Raw genomic sequence first — 23,409 nt, 5'->3', positions numbered from 1 at the left:
GGTGGTTACACATTTTCGTGCCATTAAAAACCACAGAAACCGTGTTTTTCTGGTGTTTATGGAATTTTAATTTAATTTGAATTATTGCTTGCTTTCTGCACTGATAGTGCATGTGTATAGGTAGCGTATGCACAGGGTATATGAGGTCCAAATACATTTTTACTGCACCAGACTACAAAGTTAATAGCATTCTTCATTAACTCTTAAGATTGTAAAGATGCTTTCAGCATACCATCTAGCAAGTGACAAGGATCTCTTACAGGGAAGCCCTTCAGCTCAGGTATCAATTTTGACAGACCATCATACAACTTTTTCCTATACGTAGCTGAATTACTGCAAGTTCAAACAATATCACTCCAATATTTATTGAACTTGGATGGAATTTTTTTCAGCAGCATTCAAAGTGACACTGCATTCCATGTTTACCAAGCACCTGGGGTGATGTTTTCACCACTATCTCAGATGCTTGCTGGCAACATTCTTTTCACATATACCTGTCACTACATCTTGCATTGAATGTTTAAAGACTCGTGTGTTTGGCAATTTACTTACAATCAATACTGACTCACTAGAAAAGGGGGCTGATGTATCAAAGGATTTCACCCATTCTCTGTCTGCGGGTAAATGTGATGTTACATATTAGGAAAGATTCTTATGAAACCAGCCATTTTACCTATTACTGAAATTAAATGTAGCCAACATTTCAAATTTGATTTCTGGATTTCCCGATTCTCTACAGTTCATAAAATAGCTAAATAAGACCTAAAACATGCTTCTAAACACTGCATCTTTAGACCAAAGACCGCAAAACTGAAAAAGCAGAGGGACGAAGAGACAATGTTTTAGTGACATCCCTGAACAACAAAACTCAAGCAGAATAATGTTAGCCCAGTCTTTCTTAATGCTATCTTGTATGACAAAGTTACATTATATTGGCCCCTTCAGGAAGCAATAAAAATGACTCTTTCACTCATCTTTTCCTTTTCATGAATGGTACTTCGTTTGTGGTTACAAAGGTGTTTTTTCAGTGTTTATATGTTTACACCAGTGATGGCTATTTTCCTTTCGGTGGGGTTTTATCAGTTATTATAGGTTTAAACCTAAAACCATATAGCTTAAAAATAGGGTTTCAAGTACTAATTCTGATCTTCCTGTAAGTTCTTAAGCCATGGTCCCGAATAAAGAGCACAATCTGGTCTCTTGACAAACAAGTCTTTATCCAACATCTGTTCTGGACAGTTTGCCTTCTTTACGTAAGAGTAAAAGGCCTATTTTGTTTGTTTTCACTTGAATAGTGGGCTTTTACAGCATTGTTTTGATTTTGGCATGGAAAATGCAAGGTAGGATGTCTGCTTGCCCCTGAACGGAGTTAAGATATTTTAGAAGTGTGGAGAATTGTGCTTCCTTGGAAGTTTGTCAGTTTAACAAAAAGATGTGTGCTGTGCAGAATAGAACTGCAGGATAATGCCCCGATTATATTTTAGATTTTATCTCTAGATTTTGGACTTTAGTGGACTGAATCGCATACTGTGACACAACTAAAACATGACTGCAGGCCTGCTACCAGTAACCAGGCTGTGTAGGTTTAAACTGCCAATTCGGTCTGTCAAAATAAACTCTTTTGACAGGCCTAAACCCTCCTTTTAAATAATAAGTCACTTCTAAGTAAGCTTTAAGTGCCTATAATAGTTACAAAAAGGGTAACCCAAAATACGTCACTGGGACATGGGTATAGGGCAGTACATTGTAAGAAGGTCCCAATAGATAATTTATCAACAACAAAAATTACATTAGTTTAAAGCTAATACTAGAAAAGACACATAATGTATTCAGTACTCAGTGTTATTAAATCACACTGAACATACTCCAGTTGGTAAAATTATTTCAAACAATGAAAAAAGGTAGTGCCCCCAGGAGGGGAGAAAAAAGAAGATATTGGTAATATGGCAAGTATTGTGATTGGAGTGAGGAAAGAGGGATAAGTATACAGGGTGTAGTGCAAATCACAATTCATTACATAGAGAACAAACTGCTCCTCTTGAAGCCTCAAAATTCGAAAATATTTTTCAAAAGATAAATAGCCATAATTGAAAAACGGTATGACCGTGATTGATCGCTGTTGATCGAGCTTGCAAATAATACACATGTCGACGTTTCGACCCCTAGGATATTGTACGCGGTTTGTCCCTTGCAATTGGGTCTTCCTCAGGACAGTAGAGAAAGGGGGAGAGGGGTAGCATATATATCCCTTCACTGGGAATCTTGTTGTGGGCATGGGCGCGTGGGCTCCAAATTTGTACAGAGCGAAGGACAGTCACTTGGTTAGATAACCGATATCGTGAAGAGAAAAGAAAAGGCCCAAGTTGGATTTCTCAGCTGGGTCATGAGATTCCTTAGTTCTGGCGATTTCTTCAAGTCAGGCAGAATCGCTCCTTGATTATCACATCCGCTGTTTGTGTTAAACGTCTTTGTCCGTCAAAAGGCAGGATGTATGATAGTTAAAGGCAGGACATTTAAAAGTTGAATGGAAAATATGTACCTTAAGAGAAAAGTTATTCTTACAATAGACCGGTTAGCTGTTCCAGAAGAAAGCAATGAAAGATAACATTAAAATGAAATAACGTTCTCTGCTTTGAGGAACCCGATAAAAAAGCTATTTTTTTAACTTCTTAAAAAATGTATTACCAATGCAATTCATTGGTAAAGTTGGGTTTGTCACAAATGTTTTACAAAAGGTACTTTTAAAAAGTTACCTTTAGCCTGCCTAAAGTCTTTAGACATCTATTTGCCTTGGCTACCACCTGTTGCCCAGGAGCTGAGTGGCTTCTTGATTAGGTGTAAATTGGCTCCCAGACAATACCTTGGATGCGGGGAGAAGTTGACCTTCCACTGACAGGATGGCCTTGGGGCTATGCCTAACCCCTTGCATATATTCAAAGGACATCTACCCTGTCACTGACAGATGTAGATCATACTGGGCCTTCCTCCCTTTCATATAACTATCCAGCCGGGCACCAATCCCAGTGGGAGAGGAGCTGCCCCAAGAACCAGTTTTGAGTGATCACAGGGAAGGATTTGCTAATCACAGGGAAGGATTTGCTCATTTCTCTGGCCACTCCTCAAGGGTGGGCACGGGAGCTCTGCACAAGGGAGCAAAGGTGCTGCCAAGTTGGATTTAGGTAGAGAGAGACACTCTGGGCAAATGGGAACTGCTGCAAAAGTGTATAGGGTTATCCCTAGCAACCTTTCCCCTCTAGGCTTGGGAGGGACAAGGAGTCCCTATCACCCACAGGTTAGTGCCAGGCATAATTATGGCACCCTTGGGCACTCTTCAGAACACTGCTGGACCTTTGGAAGACTTGCTATTACCTGAATTTATCCGTGAGGCGAATCCCACTTGTGCCCAGGACTAATAAGTTGACTGCAATTCTCAGTTGGGTGACTTTCCTGGAGGAGCCTAGCTGACCAGTTTCTACCAGACCTGCCCTGGACCCTAATGGTGCTTTCTGTAAGTCCTGAACCCCAAGTGCTGTTACGGAGGTCCTGAAAACCTTGGCTGGTGTTAGTGTACTCCTTCTGGCCTGACCCTAAAACCCTGGAAACTTCTTCAAGACTCTTGCCTGGTACAGACCTGTCAAGTCAATTCGATGAAGGTGCGTTGCTGGGGGGCCAGTGATTCAGGCTACTCCTGCTCCTAACTTTTCTGCAGCAGCAAATGTGTTTCAGCGGGACATCGTAGAGAATGTATTCCACCTCCTGAAGCCCTGTTCCCCCGGAGGAGGAATCTAACCTCCAAAAGTGACTATGTCTGAAGGTAGTGTCACGTTCTAATCTAGGACCCCGATCAATACTGTGACCTTATGCCCGTATACGGCTATAATCCATTCATACCCCTATATTGGCATAAACGATCAAATGCAATATTCAGAAACTCGTCTCTGGCCTCACATGATCAGAGCCACATTTCAGAATCTCTTCCTCTGCAGCTCATTAGAGCAAATGACACGGCAGAAGCCACTATCTAAGATTCCTAGATTACACTCAGAGTTTTTTTTTTTTTTTTTTTTTTTTATTTTTTTTTTAATTTCTTGTATCGCGCAAGAATCAATCCCATGAGGGTATCTCCGCGCTTTGCTAGCCAGGACGTTGACGTAATCTTCAAGTGTGTTAATGGGACTGAAATGCTTCCTGAAAGAGGAGTGTTTTCAGGGCCTTTCTAAAGGCCAGATGATTAGTGTTCAACCTCATTTCTATAGGAAGTTTATTCCATAGGGCAGGCCCAACCGACGAAAATGCTCGGTCTCCCTGTCTCACTCTTTTTGTTGCAGGGGGTTTCAGGAGTGCTTGGTTACTTGAGCGAAGTGAGCGGCTAGGTTGGTATGGTTCAACAGATTGGGAGAGGTATTTAGGGCCATCCCCGTATAAGCATTTGTGGACCGTGCAGCATATTTTGAAACTGATACGCTGCCGTATCGGGAGCCAGTGTAGCTCCATCAACAAAGGCTTAGAAGGAGTCCTAGCTGGCGCACCCATAACCAGCCTAGCCGCCGTATTCTGGACCACCTGCAAGCGACCTACTGCGTCAGCGTTTGCTAGTGTCAGCAGGCCGTTGCAGTAGTCTAGGCGGCTAGTAACCAGTGCCTGCACGAGTGTCTTCCTGTAAGTATCAGGAAGATAAGGAAATACTCGTCTTAGGAGGCCGATGGTATAAAAGCATAATCCTGCAATATGATTGGTATGCTCCTTGAGCGTCAGTTTTTGGTCAATCTTAACCCCTAGATTTTTGACATGAGGCTTAGGTGTGGGGACTGGGCCCAAGTCCAGCGGCCACCATTCAGGGGACCAGAGAAAGACTCGCTTTGCCGAAGAGCATAACTTCAGTTTTTGCAACGTTACATTGGAGGCAATTTGCGGCCATCCAATGTGACACTGCCCTCATACCCTCAGCGAAATTTGCCTTGACCATAGGATCAAGGGAGCTGAAAGGGTAGAGGAGCTGGGTGTCGTCAGCGTAGGAGACTGGTGTGAACCCATACTTCCGTACAATCTCAGCAAGGGGGGCCACATATACATTAAACAATGTAGGGCTGAGACATGAGCCTTGTGGCACCCCCTTTGTGAGCGCCTTAGAGGTGGAACAATAGGGGCCCAAGCTGATCAACAAGATAAAAACTCAGCAACCTGGGAAAGCCCCGCTTGCTATTTTTTGATTAGTAATAGAACTCTAATGAGCACTGAGAGACGATCACTTCCTAGTGACATCTTTATTGACGTCTTATGTCCAAAAACTTACGTCAAACAAGGCACATTTCAGGTATAAATATTACCAACGTTGCCTTAAACAAACGCTGATGCTGATGCTACCGCTGCCTCAACGACATCGATGATAGCGATGGTGTGGTTAACGTAGGAGCAGAACAGCTGTCCCCTGCAGAGCCCAGCAGGTACAAGCTGCCCACGGACGCTGCCCCTCCTCCTCCTCGACGCGCTGAGAGAGACGCTGTCTTTTCTCCTGCCGAGAAAATCCAGCTCCGGCGTTTCCAGCCCACTCTTGCGAGTGACTGGGATATCGAGTCCTGGAAGGAGATACAAGACCTCCAACATTCTATTCCCGAGGTATGGTGTTGACTAAACCTTTAGAGATAATTCTTGAAGCAAACCTTGGCAAAACCAACTTAACTTAAAGCTACTTACGTACTCCCTTCCACGTATTAGGCTTAGGTCAGCTACACTAGGGTAGGCGTAGTTAGAAGCACCAGTTGAGTACGTTAGCCTAATGTATATATGAATGTATATATGTTTTATTCATTTTAAACTATTGTATGGCTAAGAAACCATATCAATGCTTTTACAGTATTATTTCGCAATCCTCATTTTACTGTACGCACTTTTTATAATAACTAGTCTTGCAATTGTGGCAATTCATTTCTCTTGTATGAGAAGAAAGACTGTTCAATAAATACTACCTTTTATTGAAAACGCCCGTCTCTCTATTCTCTGCATATTGGTGAAAGTAATCTGCACAAAACTGACTGAGTAAAATAACTGTCTATTGTTTCACACGACTCTAGAGATTGACTCTTATTCTTAGGAGCAAAGTTGTCATGTTTATGCGGTTGTTGGAAAACTGAATCCCTTGTCTGTACCAGGGAAGCTGATCACTTCCTATTCAGTCAAGAAAGTTTCCAGTGACCTCTGAGCTAGTTGGTAACAAACCCAATTAAGTTTAGCATAGTCAGTGGAGACCTGGACTATCCGCACTTCTACGTCCATACTACTGTTTATGTTATTCCAATGCGTAGGGCCTATTGGGAAAATAGGAACTAGACTACATGGCGCCCAACGTTTGGTAAGGCGATAAAACTAACGCAAGACGTTAGAGTAACTCAGTCGTGCATTTTTCACACAAACCCCTTTCTACCGTAAATACTCCAATAGACGTCTGGAGTGGGTGAAAGGTTAAAATCCGCCCGAACTTAGTAGGAAGAGATTCCTATGTAAAGCTCTGGTTTATTCACCGTTGAAGGATACAGTGTTCCAAAATATTGTGCACCTAATCTTTGTCTCCTTGGAGACCTGCTCTGCAAAACCTCTCTGACAATAGAATGTCAGACACTGAAAACGGAACCGTTGATGCTGCAGTAAATGCGACTCAGCAGGGTCCCGATGGTACAGGGACTACTGAACCGGGTGCGATAATCATCCCGGCACATTTAAGAAAATCTATAACGTCAAAACTTATAGACAATGGACTGAAAAAGATTGGCCCCCAGAGTTTGTCAGGGAGTGCCCTTGTGGCGAAGAAATGATTATGCCTGCCTTCTCGAATCACATTCCGATTCACAAAAAATATACATATGCAAGGAAATGGGCTGTAGCCCAGGCACCAGCATTATATAAAAATCATGTAGGATGGGATGAGGACTCTCCTCCTCACAAAATCCAGTTAAAAAGTCAACCGACTGCACAAAGGCAGTATCCCATTAAGCAAGAAGCTAAAAAACAAGTCAGGGAGATTTTAGATCAACTTGAATACCAGGGGGTGATTGAAACATGCTCCTCCCAAATGAACAATCCTTTGTTTCCTGTCTCCAAACCAGACAATTCATATCGTCTAGTTTTGGACTACAGACACCTTAATGCATGTTGCAAAACTTTTGCAGTACAAAATTCGCATAGCGCTTCACTAATGAATAACATAGTTAGGAAAAAATATAAAACAACATTAGACATATCTAATGGTTTCTTTTGTCAAAATATTGCACCAGAAAGCAGATACTTGACCGCTTTCTCAGTAATGGGGTCTCAGAAAAATTTCTGTAGTCTCCCACAGGGATTCAAGAACAGCCCAGGACTATTCTCAGCCAGAGTAACAGAGTTACTACAAATATATGATGATGAGGCATTATCTTACGTAGATGATATCTATCTCACAGACGACGACTTGGATACTCACTTGAAAAGAGTGAACACCATTATACTTGGGTTTGCAGCAGAGGGTTACAAATTCAACTTTAAAAAGTCTCAAATTGCCCATCTGACAGTATTATTTTTAGGATACAAATTTTCAAGTGAAGGAAAAAGCCTAGCGGACAACTTCTTAGAGAAGTGCGCTGTACTCCAAGCTTCAAAAACGCTGAAGAACTTACAATTGATTCTAGGTTTCCTGAATTTCGGAAGAACTTACATTCTAAATTATGCGGAGAGGGTTAAACCTCTCTACGAACTAATTAAACCTGATTTTAAACCAATCAACTGGACTCAAAAACACACAGAAATGTTGAGATCACTGCAAACAGACATGTTAGCAAAAACAAAATTAGACACACGTGATAACACACGCGATCTTGTAATCCGAGTCATCCCAGGAAGATGCGGATTCACGTACCTGACCTCTAATGAGGGAGAAAAGGTACCAATTTTAATTAAATCTCACTTGTACACACAAGCAGAAAAAACATTCAGTCCAACAGAAAATACTGTGAAATCAGTAGAAACTGCATTAGCGAATGAACGAGAACTAGCACATGGCAAAAGGATCAATATCCTCACAGCGGAATCCGCCTTCGAGGCGCTATTCAGCCCAGTAAACCTGCCTACAGTGTCACTGGATCCCAAATGGATACAGTGTGTAGATTCTCTTGGAGCGGAAGATGTGAAATACTATTTCGCCCCGCAATTCGAAAAACTGAATGAATTGACCTATGAAGAAGAATATCCTCTGCCAATCGAACTTCTGCCTCTCCCACAGTACGCCTATGTAATCTATACAGATAGATTTGTACAGCATTTCAACGTAGAGAGTAAATCCTACGATGACGCCTGCGCGATTGTTAAAGGTCGTTGGCTGTGCGGTAAATTCAGACCGAAAATATCAAAAACGGAATCAGTAAGAAACTGTTCGGCTCAGAGAGCTGAAATCAGATGTTTAAAGATGGCGCTTGAAAATGCAGAACGTGAATTCCCGACACTAATCGTGTGCGATTCTCATTTTTGCGTCAACTCTTACAATAATAAGTTGCAGAGTTGGATTGAAAATGATTACAAAGATGACACAGGTGCCACACTCAAGCATAAAATGCTTTGGAAACAGGTAGCTCTTTTTCAGAAAGAACTACAAAAGACTCACGTGATACACTCTCTGAGTCATCAACGTGATGGCGTTCACGTTGCAGGGAATTCATTGGCTAATACAGCCACAGCGGAAGCAACTAAACCGGCTTCCGTAGCCACAAAAAAGCGTTCCGAAAAAAACATAGACGGGGAAACCATGCTGGCAGTCAAAACATCCGTAAAAGGCGACTGTGCAGCACTACCCGGGAACTATCCACTCAATTATGCATACGTAATCGATGCAAACTCCGTTCCTTTTGCTCGAATCCCTGGAGTGGGGGATAGGGTGATTCCAAACATGAACAGGAGAGGTTTCCTATTACAGGAGGCACATATGGGGTTGGGTCTAAGACACCAAACAATCAGGGACTCTCTGAGAGAATTACAATCAGAGTACTGGTGGCCGGGAATGAGCGTGCAACATCAAATATATGTGAAGAACTGTCCCAATTGTGACAGGGATCGCAGTAGAGAACCGGCCAGTGTAGTGTCAGGAACCCTAATAGAAAGCATAAGGCGATCTATCCGCGCAATCAAACAAGAGAAACGCGTTCCATTGTATATCATTAAGACAAAATCCACTTAAAAAATGTGGCCCCAGCGCTCGGCTGACGCCAGAACGGTTATAAAAGATCTGCGAGTCTTTATCGGCACATACGCAATTGCCATGTTCCATTCTGACCAGGGTCCTGCTTTTAGCTCTCGAGCTTATAAGGAGGCCATGGCCAGCATGGGAGTTGGGTTGCGGTATTCTTGTCCGTCACACCCCGAAGGGAACAGTGTGGTAGAAAGAAAAAAACGGGACATAAAGCAATCTATAACAGCGAAGGTATTAGGTTCATGTGCTGGGTGGGTCAAACATTTAATAAGTGTCCAGTTAAGTCTTAACAATTTGCCAAGTAATTCTCTAAAAGGTTTCAGCCCATACAAACTATTGTTCGGAACTAGAATGCAAATTCAGGACTTAGATAGTCCGGTATCAGTGGTAGAAGAAAAGAAAACAGACTTTGACATCAAAGATCGTTTGGCTGTTTTACAGGACTTGAATGAAACAAGAAAATCTTTAAGCAACATATATGGCTGAGATACCCGCCACCCCCTCTCAACACAATCCCCAAAAGGAGGGAAACCGGAAACAGTTCTTGAAGTTTTTTGGAAGAGGGAGGGAGTGACCCTCCCCGGCCGTATTTATTAAAACAAAATTAAACGTTAAACAGTTCATATTAATGTACAATTTCATAACCACATTGCGATGTTTGGCTAACCTTAACAGATTCTCTAATACAGAGGTTCTCCTAGCCGAACTACCAACCTGCAAAACATTTTCTTGAAATAATGAAATTGTACATCCTAACGTTTAAGGGCCAACGGCAAGGTCGTAACCGGTGTCAAGATCCCTACCCAGAAATACCCCCCCCACTTGGGAGGGGCGACAGCACTGAGGCGTACCCCACGTGCAACTACCAATTTCCCTTTGACTTGTCGGGGGCCCCAATAAACTCGACGCCACTTAAAGGTCGTTCGAGGACTCGTGTGAGTATCTAGAAGGTAGCGTAGACCTCCCCCCAAACCCCACACAACTTACCACATCTGCCGTCGCAGACGTCACTGGCCCCGGGAAATTCCCCAGGAGGGGGCTGTAACCCCTCCTACACAGGAAGGGGCCTTGACCGCCTTTCCTTTCCTTCCGGCGGCCTCTCCTTAGACAGGACCGCCTCCCCGTTGAGGGGCCAATGGCCACCTCTCCCGAGCGCTCCCATCCGTGTTGGGTGACGCCCACTCATAGGGATCTTCCAATTACTGCTCACCGATCATGACCTTACCGCCACAGGTCCGGATAGTTGACCGGCTATCCGGACCCCCCACAAAGCTCCTACCTAAAGGTCATGCTTCAACGTTTTTAACCACGCTAAGAAGTCTCCTATGAGTAACTCATTCCCCACCCGAGACAAATGCACACCATCCCCCGAGTACACACTGTCATCATTAATACATCCATGCGAAATAGAATGCAATGTCCCGGAACGGAACAACCTACTCACTTTGTTATTAAGCTTTCTAACAGAGTGATTCAAAGCAGGAATAGAAATAGCCCCCCGCCACACCTTTCGTGGGATCATATGGGACCACGCAATTGTGCACCCCGGAACTCTCCTCGCCAACCAACTTACAGTGGAAAGCATTGCCTCCAGGAGAAGTCGTCTACCGGTGGTGACCAAATCATTGCCCCCTAAATGCACTATGACTATAGACGGCGGTGACCTCGTCCGCCCTAACAAATCCTCAAAATATGCTTGAAATTGGTCAATACAGAGACCGCCTCTTCCGTAGAAGGACCCCTGTACCCGTATTCCCCAGCTACGTGAATCATGTCACCTGCTTTGAATACGTCCGCGGCACGCCTCACGTATGAGTGGCCCACGACCCACACCTCCTTTTTCACAGCCGGTGATGTCTGACCGCTGGCCCGGTGTTGGGTCGACTGCAAAGTCCGCCCCGCCTCGTAGGCTTGCGCAACTGAAAACCAAACAAAAACAAGAGGCGTGAGTACATCATTACAGCTTTACAACATGTGTAACCGCACATACCTCTTATAACAATTGGAGGACCAACGCCCCACTCGTTTCACTTGTTCAACATTAAGACCCCTGGCTGTAGCTTCTGTAGCAGCCCCTATCCGAAAGGAATGGGTCCCAAACTCGCCCGGGTTCAAGCCCGCAGCGGCAATCGACATCGCAAGCACCCGCTGAAACTGAAACCTCGTCAGTGGGGTGGCGTCCGCGTGTCTCAACAAGGTCCCCCCCCATACTGCCACCCTTCGTGCTAGGTAATCTTCTAAACACTTTACCGGGCATATGGAGGACCCGGGAATCCTGCGTATGATTATGCAGTCACCCATCCCATCTTGATCGGTCTTGGACTTGACAAAGGAGACCGTCATTGCCTCTCCTCTGATCTGAACGTGTTCTTGGCACAAACCCCCCACCACATCCTGTTTGTTCCTTGCCACCAGTTCGCTTACTCGCATCGCCCCGTGAAATGCTAGCGTAAAAGCGGCTCGGAACAACACCGCCTCAAACGGAGATGAACATGTGGCAGGGAGTGTAGCCAACAACTGGGCCAACCTATCCAAACCTATCGGGCGCCTCTCATCTACTCTGCGACCCTCAAGGCGTTGCCACCCACGCAGTGCTTTCTGCACAACGAAAGACGCCGTTGGGTCCTGGATACTATGAGCCCTGGCAACAAAGGAAATAGCAGCACGATGCCTCTGAGCCGTAGCCACAGATTTCCCAGCCCTACGTAAGGACATCAGGAAATTCACTACCCATTCCTCGTGGCCCCAAAGTCTCTCTCTATCAGACCCCAAAAAGGCTAAATAGGACCTAAACGCCCCTTCGTATGCCTTCCTCGTCCGTGTTGCTAGACTCTCTCCCACGAGGTGACGAAGTTCGGGGCACCGAGAGACCAGAGAGCCTCGGGGAAGGGTGCCGGCCCTGGGTCCGCTGAGGGAAGGAAGCCCGAGAAAGCCTGCATATGAAAACGAGACAGTGCATCAGCCGCCTGATTCTGTACCCCTGGGACATGTTTTGCTCTGAACAGCACATTCAGTTGCATGCACAACAAAACAATCTCTTTGAGCAGTCTTAAAATCAGTTTACATCGTGCTGCCTGACTATTGATGCACTCGACCACAGTCATATTGTCGGACCAAAATATCACAGAGTGATCCTTGAACCCTTCTGGCCAGGTTCTCAAGGCCACCAAAATGGGAAAAAGTTCCAAGAAAGCAATATTACTTGTCAGACCATTGTCGTGCCACCATGTCGGCCACCTTTGTGCCGACCATTTCGTGCCGAAGATGGCACCAAAACCTATGCTACCTGCAGAATCTGTCCATAGCCCCAGCTCTTCAGAGGATACGGCTGGTTTGTTCCATATGACTCGACCATTAAAGTCCGCCAGAAATGCTAACCAAATACGCACGTCCTGGCGGACCTCAGCCGATAGTCTCGTGCGGTGATGGCCCTCCTTCAGGCCGACCATAGCTTGGGCAATTGAACGAGAAAAGGGGCGGGCCATCGGTATAACTCTAAGGGCAAAATTCAACTGTCCCACCAACTGCTGTAACTGATGCAGCGTAATTTTAGATCCATTTAAACACTCTTGCAGGGTTGCCCTGAACTTTAACACTTTGTCAGCTGGCAAACGAAAACAACCTTCTCTGGAGTCTAACTCGATCCCCAGAAACTCGAGGCAAGTCGCAGGACCCACCGTCTTACCTGGTGCCAATGGCACACCAAACTGTTTCATTAATACACAAAATTCGGCCAAGGCCCGGCCACATTCAATATCCCCGGCTGGCCCCAGGAACAGAAAATCATCAAGGTAATGCATTACATGTTGGAAACCCGTCTTCTTTGTGAAGACCCATTGCAGAAAACTACTGAATTTCTCGAAATAGGCACAAGATATAGAGCACCCCATCGGCATACACTTATCCATGTAATAACAACCCTGAAAATTAAATCCTAGGAGACGCTGATCGTCCGGGTGTACCGGGAGCAACCGGAACGCTGACTCGATATCTGACTTCGCCATCAGCGCCCCGGGCCCCAGGCGATTCAAAATGGCTACGGCCTCATCGAAGGATGCGTACCGCACCGAACACACTTCTGGGTCTATTGCATCGTTTACAGAAAGACCACGTGGAGCTGACAAATTATGAATCAATCGAAACTCACCCGGGTCCTTCTTGGGGACCACCCCTAAAGGAGAACAAACAAAATTCTGTACCGGAGGTGCAGTAAACGGGCCGGCGACACGACCTCTGATAACCTCTTTCCGGATCTTATCCTGCACTACAGTCGTATGCTGCAGGACGGAAAGTTGATTTTTGCATATCCCGACACCCTGAAAGTCCCCCACCGGAATGCGGAAACCATATGAAAAACCGTTTCGCAGCAATCCAGCAGAAGTACGATCTGGGTATTCACTGAGCCAGGGAATCATCGCCAAGGTATCAATCGGGGTTGGTAAAGGCGCCCCTCGGACTATATTAGACCTGTTTGGCGCCTCCCCTACCCCCATTCTCACCCGTTCTGGCTCTGCAAGAGGACTCAGGATGGGACGAACCGCAACCACTACACTCGTGCTTGAATTTACACGATCCCTGTGTCCTAGTACATTTACCTTTGTTGAAATTGAAGCAGAAACCCCTTTTCCCTGTATTACTGGCAGATCTCGAGTAATCGTCGGTACTCGTACCTGACCGAAAGGGCGTCCCCGCATATTGGCGGGAGGACTCGCCAACATTGCTCCCCACCAACGGCATTTTCAACATTCCTGACTCTTTCATTTTATCCCATGTCAAAGAATCATAACAGTCCCAGGTTAAACTTTTGTTATGCTCCTTCGCCTTCCTAAAGAGATTATCATAACAGAACCAATGGTTACCCTGGTGATACGTCGAGTACCCCATAATTCGTGACTGATAGATCGGTAACTCAGAAAGCAATTCGGGCCTACGTTCCCCTAAGATCGACGTAAAAATTCCCCATGCATTGCCCCAATTACCAATATTCTCATTCACTTTAAAGGCGGCCATTTTTGCGCGCCAAACACTCGGATGCATCAGATCCTTCTGACCTTTAACATGCTCCACCTCATAATGATCGACAAGCAAGGAGAAAATGTTCACATATTCCCCTGCCCAAATCTTTTCCTTTATTGCCAAAGGAACATGTTGCCCCAACTTTTCTCTACGAGAGGGTGCTGACTCATCCCTCGCGATCGGCAATGGCCGCTTACCTGCACCGGACGCTGCTTCTGTGGTCGCAACCGGGGCCTGCGGCTTGTCTATCACTGCAGCCGGCGCGGGCACCTTGGCTGCATCTCGCTTCTCGCGCAACTGTTTCATCAGTACTTGTGCCTCGGCAGCCGTGGCGCCCTCGGCACTGTCGCCCAACCACGCTGCTAGCTGTGCCGCCAACTCGGGAGGCATATCCTCAGTGGATGTCGGGGTGACCACGACGGGAATCGGGTTCCCCTCCGCCGGTACCGGGGTTGGCGCCTCGAGCGGGGTACAGGGAACCGGGACGTCTCCCCCGGCTGGTCCCCTTCTAGGCCTCTTGGCTCTCCCTCCAGGGGCTGCTCCAGCCGATGGACGCCCCGATCCCCCCTCCCCATCTCGCTCCGCCACCTGCTTTCTCAGTTCGGACATCTCCTTCATGAGGACCCGAACCATCTGATCCGTCGTCATTCTCTTCGCGCCTTTTTTGGGCATCTTTCCGACCAAGTATCTAGAAGACAAAAAGAAAGATCAAAACGCTCAAAATTGGCTCTTCGTTCCGTCTCGAGCTCACGTGCAGCGAGGAGGTGCAGCTTCAGAGCACAGGAACAAGAGGATGTCTTCCGGTCTTGCGTCCCTTTTTATCCGTCTTCAGGGCGGGCGTAAACCCGCCCCTGCCTGCCCCGAGGGCGTGGCCAGCTGCGTCAGTGTCTAGGCCAGCCCACTCCAGGGCGGGAAAGAGCGCGCCCCGGCTACGCCGCTTCGGGCATACCAGCCGAGACGCGCCTCCCGCCCAAAATGGCTTCCCGGGGGGATCGAGGTACTCTGCCATAAGTTCGGGGGGACCGAGTGGTCGCCCCTTTCCAAAGTTAAAGCAACAGCCAGCTACCACTGACGAGGCACCACCAGCCCCAGCAAGGCCTGTCTGGATTCCAAAGAATGGGGATCTAGTCAGAGAAAAAATAGCAGCGAAGAAGGAATTTGGGCCTTCTTACAGAAAAGCAGTACCTGTCTTAGCAATCAACGGAACAAGATCAGTAGTACTACCGCCCATTGCTGGTAAAAAGGAGAACAGAGTTGTATCAATTGACCTGGTAAAACCACAAGCATGTGGCCTATAATCAACAGTAGGCCCAGTGGACTCCCGACAAACAACAGAATACCCAAACTTGCAACAATCCAAGAGGTTCAAACTGAAAGACTAATCACATTTGATAAACCTGCAGTGCACAGAGAGGGACTACGCAATAATGCCTCTTGAAACACAGATTGAAACAGTTCGTCAAGAAACACCAGTCTACAATGATGTGGCATCAGAATGTGCTACCGAAAGACAAAATGAGAGAACAATCCCAGCAATTGACAGAACTGCCTATGGCTACTTCATCAACTTCGATAACTTTTCTGAAGATCAAAACAACCCTGAAGTGATGGCAGAAACAAAAAAGACTTTTAAAGAAAAAGCAACGGAACTCTTTCATCAACTCATGGAAATGTATCTTGTTTCTCCATGGTTAGAGTTCTGGTTTGGTCTAGGTGTATTTTTCCTCCTGCTTTGGCTCATCATGGTACTTTGTTTGGGAAAATTCATTGAGGGAAAATACAGTACAATGGACACAGCAAGTCAGAACATCAACTTAGTCCTCAAACCACACAGATCATCCCACGTGAAGAAAAGAGAACTGTCAACAGTAAATGTCACAGCCATTCCAATACCCGGTGGGGTAGTATGGGTAGTATGGGACAAAACTGACTATGAAATATATGGTCCGGTCGAAATCCTGAAATATCCTCATCGATTCAAGGTTTCCTAAAGTGACTTTGTAAAACCTAGTAAAACCTAGTACATTCTCTGATGATTGGGACTTTGAAAGTATTAATAATATGATGTCTGATTTAGTAATGTCAGCAAGATTCACAGAACATGATTATTTACAAGGTTCGTCTAGTTATGAACAGATGTTCTGCTACACACACTATGGTGATCATTACTTGCATAAATCTGCACAACCTAGAAATGTTTTTAAATATAACCAATGGGAACATTGTGCTACACCACCTAAATGCAGTTCTAAAACATTCTATGAGAAATGTCAGTACTTCTCAGGGTTTAACACCAGTGATGCAGAAACGTTTTATTATAAACTGTTCGATAAAACAGGATTGAAAACTATGCTGACAAATACTAAATTGATATATTCAGAAGCATTTTATGAAAAAATGATGACATTTGGTTTTGATTATTGGAAAAATAACATTGAAACAAAAACAATCTGGGGTACAAAAGATTGGCAGGTACAAGGCCTAGAAGCACTATTTCGAGCCTGCATGATCCCAGAACAAATTATGTTTTTAAATGAAACAATTCAACAAACAACCTGTCTTGGCCTAGCTAAGATCAAAGACATTAACAAACCGTCTATTCCAAAGCCAATACCTGATAATGCAACAACAGATATTGAGATAGGCGTATCTAAAATTTTACATCTAAACAGAACACATCCTGATTGGAAAAAGTGGTTAATCTGGCCTATTGACACGAATACCTGTCAAGATAGATTCCTGAACAAAACACAGGGGTTAACAATGTCCAGACCAGACCCTAGATACTCCCAGAGACAACATCCAGGGATAGTAACAACATACAGTGTAGGGAAGCTGTGCCTTGAATGGCTAGAATCATCCACACTGGCTGAAATTAAGCAACACTTCTCTTTACTTAAAGATGGTGCTGATTTGCGCAATTTCATTCTGGGACCACGCAAACAGCGTCAAAAGCGTTTCATAGCGACCAGTATATATGCGGCTTACAACGAGGCTTGGAAAATAACACAAATTGAAACAGCTGAAAAAATATGAGAAATTGATCGTATTAATTTGGAAAAATCACTTTCTGTAGTGGACAATGGGTTAATGACTCTGTCCTCCAGAATATATTCACTGGACAGTATTGTATCATCTGCCATAGATATAATAGACAAAGACTTGCTAATGTTACAGCATCCGCAGTCACAATTGCGTTCTATTGTACAGTTAGGCTGGACGCTGCAAAATCTTCGTTCAGGCTATGTGCCTTGGCGTGTAATCAACACAGCGTCATTGTTTTCCATCTTTAACCTTACTGATAAACAAATCAGCTTGGCACAGAAAGGAGCAGACTATACAATCCTGAGCATCGAAAAACTTGAGAGATTACCTTTGACAATGTCATAATGTCCTGTCATTGAATGGATAATACACAGGATTATCACAATTCCGATAACAACTTTCCGATTTAAAAATTGCCTTGAATACATACCGACTGGCCAGTATGAACGTTTGGGTAAAGGGTACATTAAGTCAGCATGGAAATTACCATACACACACACATGCTATAGTGACAGCAACACAAATGTATTTCTTAGTGGTGAAAACTGCAAACATTCACTAAGCGGTATACTTTTGTGCCAAGGTATTAATTTACACGGAGCCTGTGAAGGAAATTCTAACAACCTTTCATGCCACCAGCAGGTCACACCTGCAACGCAGATAGAACCTTTCTTTAAGCAGCTCTCGAATGGGAGTTACATTCTAATAACGGATCACAGCTGTTGTGGCCTTTTGCCAGGGAAAGCATATCTCGTAAGCGTAACTTCCATGGTCAAATGCTGTATGCAAGCATTGTTTCCAAACGGCCCTGGAGACTCCGAGACTCCCTTATGGCCTCTTCTGAATTTCTCTTCTATACGAATTGATACTTTAAGCAGAATGAAGTCTGTGCTTTTACAGACAACAGTGCCCATCACGTCATCAAAAGAGACGTATGATCTCCTAGTTGCAAGGACAACATGACCTTTTATCAACAAATTGCCCCGTGCATTTCACAGAAATGCTTAGCCAAATTCTTAACATGTCTAGTGCCATAGGCATCCCAGGCGTATTTAAGACAATTTTTACGGGACTATTATCACCATTCAGAGCAACTGGGGATCATTCCCAATTTTGTCCATTCAGTCTTTGGCGGCATCCCCGATATTTTGGGACTTGTAGCTGGGATTTTATTTTTGACCCTCCTGCTCCGATATGGCAAGCCAAGACACAGACATGACTCCGGCAGGAATGGAAGAAACAATCCTAGCAATGCGCTACCGGGACAGAATAACTAGAGTCCTTGGATTGGCCAGGCTGAGAGATCTAAACATGACCTGGTTCCTTTCATTCAGACCTATATGGCAGACCTGCATCTTACCTGTGCTTCGATGTATGCTATGCGGAGATGAGTGCGTGTTGGACATCTGTCTTGCACTTCCATCAGCAGTACCAATGGATATCGATACTTTGCTAAGTCCTGTAACGGCTCACGCATTGTGTTGTCCCCAGCGGCTACCAATCCTGATGACAGCATTCGTTGAGACTCCGGTGCTACGACTAGGTGGTGACAGTGGAGCGAGAAACAAAAGCAACATCACCCAGGTACGACCTTCTGTGAGCATTGCTGATCCAGACTTTGATGATAGCAATCATTCTCACACCTGCCATGTTACAGCGTTATCGAACTTGGTCGAACTGTCACCTGATTTTGTAGACCAATTTTTTGAGAGCCTGTCTGATATGATGTTCTCCCCTGAACAGAAACAATAACTTTAGAAAAGCATTCCGACACACAGCGTTCCCATGAACTCTGAATTTGGCCTTCAGTTTTGATCAACAAAAACTGCTGAAAAGCGTTGGAAATCTATTCCCCCGTTCAACAAGAATTTTTTTTTTTAATTGAACACTTTAAAAAATATTTACCTTTTTCTGGCACAAAAATTCTTTGCTTAAAGTAGACCTATTCATAAAGAACAGAAGCTTCTATTTTTAGGTAATTCTAGAGACATAATAACTTTACATCAGCCTCTAGCACATTTTACAACAAATGCATTTATATGTGATGAAATTATCTCGCCTTTCTTTTCTGTATTAAGAGATATTTCATGTGTAATTTTTTCGCAAAATCGTTCATTGATTACATATGCTATAATTTTGAATGATTTCTATGCTTAAAGACGTACAGTACCAAAATTACCACGTATTTCAAATACGCCATTTCAAATGCATATATGTATTTTGGGGTGGGTAATGTTACACATGCATCTTTTGCTATAGTTTTTAGTAAATTGATGGACATAAATTCGTTTAGTGGGTGTCGCGTTCTAATCTAGGACCCCGATTAATACTGTGACCTTATGCCCCTATACGGCTATAATCCATTCATACCCCTATATTGGCAGAAACGACCAAATGCAATATTCAGAAACTCGTCTCTGGCCTCACACGATCAGAGCCACATTTCAGAATCTCTTCCTCTGCAGCTTCCTCTGCAGCTCATTAGAGCAAATGACACAGCAGAAGCTACTATCTAAGATTCCTAGATTACACTCCGAGTTCTTCAACAAGATAAAAACTCAGCAACCTGGGAAAGCCCCGCTTGCTATTTTTTGATTAGTAATAGAACTCTAATGAGCACTGAGAGACGATCACTTCCTAGTGACATCTTTATTGACGTCTTATGTCCAAAAACTTACGTCAAACAAGGCACATTTCAGGTATAAATATTACCAACGTTGCCTTAAGCAAACGCTGATGCTGATGCTACCGCTGCCTCAACGACATCGATGATAGCGATGGTGTGGTGTGAACATAGGAGCAGAACAGCTGTCCCCTGCAGAGCCCAGCAGATACAAGTGGCCTACGGACGCTTCCCCTCCTCCTCCTCGACGCACTGAGAGAGACGCTGTCTTTTCTCCTGCCGAGAAAATCCAGCTCCGGCGTTTCCAGCCCACTCTTGCGAGTGACTGGGATATCGAGTCCTGGAAGGAGATACACGACCTCCAACATTCTATTCCCGAGGTATGGTGTTGACTAAACCCTTAGAGAGAATTCTTGAAGCAAACCTTGGCAAAACCAACTTAACTTAAAGCTACTTACGTACTCCCTTCCACGTATTAGGCTTAGGTCAGGTACACTGGGGTAGGCGTAGTTAGAAGCACCAGTTGAGTACGTTAGCCTAATGTATATATGAATGTATATATGTTTTATTCATTTTAAACCATTGTATGGCTAAGAAACCATATCAATGCTTTTACAGTATTATTTCGCAATCCTCATTTTACTGTACGCACTTTTTATAATAACTAGTCTTGCAATTGTGGCAATTCATTTCTCTTGTATGAGAAGAAAGACTATTCAGTAAATACTACCTTTTATTGAAAACGCCCGTCTCTCTATTCTCTGCATATTGATGAAAGTAATCTGCACAAAACTGACTGAGTAAAATAACTGTCTATTGTTTCACACGACTCTAGAGATTGACTCTTATTCTAAGGAGCAAAGTTGTCATGTTTATGCGGTTGTTGGAAAACTGAATCCCTTCTTGTCTGTACCAGGGAAGCTGATCACTTCCTATTCAGTCAAGAAAGTTTCCAGTGACATCTGAGCTAGTTGGTAACAAACCCAATTAAGTTTAGCATAGTCAGTGGAGACCTGGAAGATCCGCATTTCTACGTCCATACTTCTGTTTGTTATTCCAATGCGCAGGGCCTATTGGGAAAATAGGAACTACACTACAGTAGAAACCAATTTATACAATGTACTTGCAAAAAATCTATATCTGTATAAAGGATGATTTCCTTTCTCTGTCTGCATTTACCAATGATTTGGAGAATGCAGGATTGTACACATGTTCTTCACATCACATTACTGGGCGGGACACAATAACGGTTTTCAGTCTCTTGTTTCAAAGACTTACACCAATCTCTTTACTTCAGAATCGCTTTGCTAGGAATGTGCAGTGGCTATTGGCCTGGTAATTGTGGTGTTGAGATTGGGTTGTTATTACATCTCAGTAAAATAGTTTGATCCTGTTTATTGCTCATACATTCAACAAGGTTCAATCTTATAGCAGACTCAATGCTCAGCAACGTTTAAAGTCAGTATCTTCACAACTCAGTCTTTTAGTAACTTGGCAGATGGTTAAAAAAAAAACTCAAATGTTGATGCACTACAAACCAATTTATTACAGTGCCACAGAATAGTTTTCACTTCTAAAATACTTTCTATAATGAACCATTAAGTATCATTACTAATATGTAGGCCGACCTAATTGTTCTTATCCGCTGGTGAAATGCACTCACAATCCACTAGGTATCCTTGTTTGTGCATAAAATCTCTGTTCAGTAAGAAGGTAAAAAACAGAAAGTCTTCAAGACACTCTTTCCCCAGCCTGTTGCCTCGCAGATACTTCATTAGATTCCACACTGGATTCAGACTGATCCTTTGTCCACCTACTTGAAATCGCTCTTGGTGTGTGGGGCATGTAGTCCCTAATGGAGTACGGAAGCAACCTTGTCCAGCCAGGCAGCACAGAAAGAGCCTCTTAATGCTTTTTGTATTTTGCATGCTGTTTATACACACACAGCCACCAATGTCTACTACTGGCACTACAAGGCCACGAGTCCTGACTTTTCCCTGACTCTTCCCCTCTCTCTAACCAATGTTAAGGACCACAACATGGTCGGGTTGCACCTCTATACTGCGACGACCCCGCTTCCTTGTGCTAGTGACGCTCTCCTGCATCTTTGGGAGCAAGTAATCATAGAATGTGTTCTGAGGCCAGGTGTTCAAAATATTTTTTGGGGGGGTTCTTCAATGTATTATAAATAATGAGGGCTTGAAACTTGACCTTCAAACCTCCCTCTTAGCAGAACACCCTCAGCCCACAACATACACCCAAAAATAAGATTTGATCTACCAAAACACACTTTAGGTGTTAGTATGGCCACTGTTGGCAGGAAACACGAGCTAAGAAAAATAGAAATATACTATCCCTACTGTTCTGAGCAAACATAACATTGCACATGTACCGTCGTAAAGATATAAAACCTAACTAATGATCTCTCCCTGGTGCATAGTGTACGAGTTATCGAAGAGTGATAACATTCTTACAGTATTTTAATAAGCATGCTTTCCTTTTTTTAGGGCACATATGACCATATTCTTTCCCAGAATGATTTCAGTGAAGAAAATGAACAGTTAAAGACGCAAGTGACAAAACTTCAAGCGGAGAAGAAAGATCTTCTTGGCATCATTTCGGAGTTGCAGCTCAAACTGAATACTTCATCAGAGGACTCCTTCATAGAGATTAGAATGGCTGTAAGTTTTCTGCTCGGATGTAAAAACTGTAGTGTCTCCATGAATGTGGCGTTTGACACAAATACACAATTTGCATCTGCTCTGAACAGGTGGAGGATGTGGGGATTAGCTGTCATTGTGTCTTTGTGATAAGGAAAGTAAGTATTGAGAGCTGTTTTGAATATGGGAAAGAATGAGAGATAATAGAAGGTTATTTTACTTTTACACTCATATTGAATGCGGTTAACCAAGGTGTCAGCGCTCATTATAATTTCATAAAACAGGGGCCCATGCCCCTTTCAAAATAAACGAGAAAATAAGATTGAAAAAAGTGGAACCAGCAGAAGGACCATGTGCTATAAAGTCCATGGAAATTTGAGCAGCACCTCCAATAAGAGGAAGACTACCATAGGGTGTTCAGAGAAATGACGGTGAAGAGTAGAGAAAAGAGTAAACTGAAAATAGACAGTGAATAGAAATAGCCCTATATGGAGAGAAAAAAAAAGAGTGAACATGAGTATCTGAAATTAATATCGGTCTATGACCAAAATTAGGTTATCATGTACTAACAAATAGTGCAAGGGAGGAGAGGTAGGGCAAAGATGCGAAGGGGGGAGTAAGGGAAGAGAGCGAAGAAAATGGCATAGAAACTGAGTAAAAAAACTGAGAAAGAAGACTGAATAGTTTTGGGGCTTTTCTGAAATGACTTCAAAACATGTCGTAAAGAAGCATTTTTTGCCTTTGTTTCGGAACTGGAGTGGAGATTTGGAGCATCTCAAGTTTACTGGAATTGTATTCCAAAAGAAAGGTGTTGCACTGGCGAAAGCTTGCTTTGCATTTTTTTGTGTTCCTTG

General features: G+C 44.0%; 1 protein-coding gene across 4 annotated transcripts in view; it reads left to right on the top strand.

Moving 5' to 3' along the window:
* OPTN (optineurin) overlaps positions 1–23,409 on the top strand; it is a 543,667-nt gene that overhangs the window by 133,137 nt on the left and 387,121 nt on the right. For all 4 annotated transcript variants that reach the window (XM_086919860.1, XM_086919852.1, XM_086919855.1 and 1 more), the window contains one exon: positions 22,403–22,576. In XM_086919860.1, the coding sequence (XP_086775986.1) occupies positions 22,403–22,576 (174 nt within the window). The remainder of the gene's footprint in view (positions 1–22,402; positions 22,577–23,409) is intronic.

This window comes from Lissotriton vulgaris, chromosome 1_1 (assembly GCF_964263255.1).
Source record: "Lissotriton vulgaris chromosome 1_1, aLisVul1.2, whole genome shotgun sequence".
NCBI lineage: Eukaryota > Metazoa > Chordata > Amphibia > Caudata > Salamandridae > Lissotriton > Lissotriton vulgaris.
Note: the sequence above shows the minus strand (reverse complement) of the source record. Positions and strands in the feature narration are given on the sequence as shown.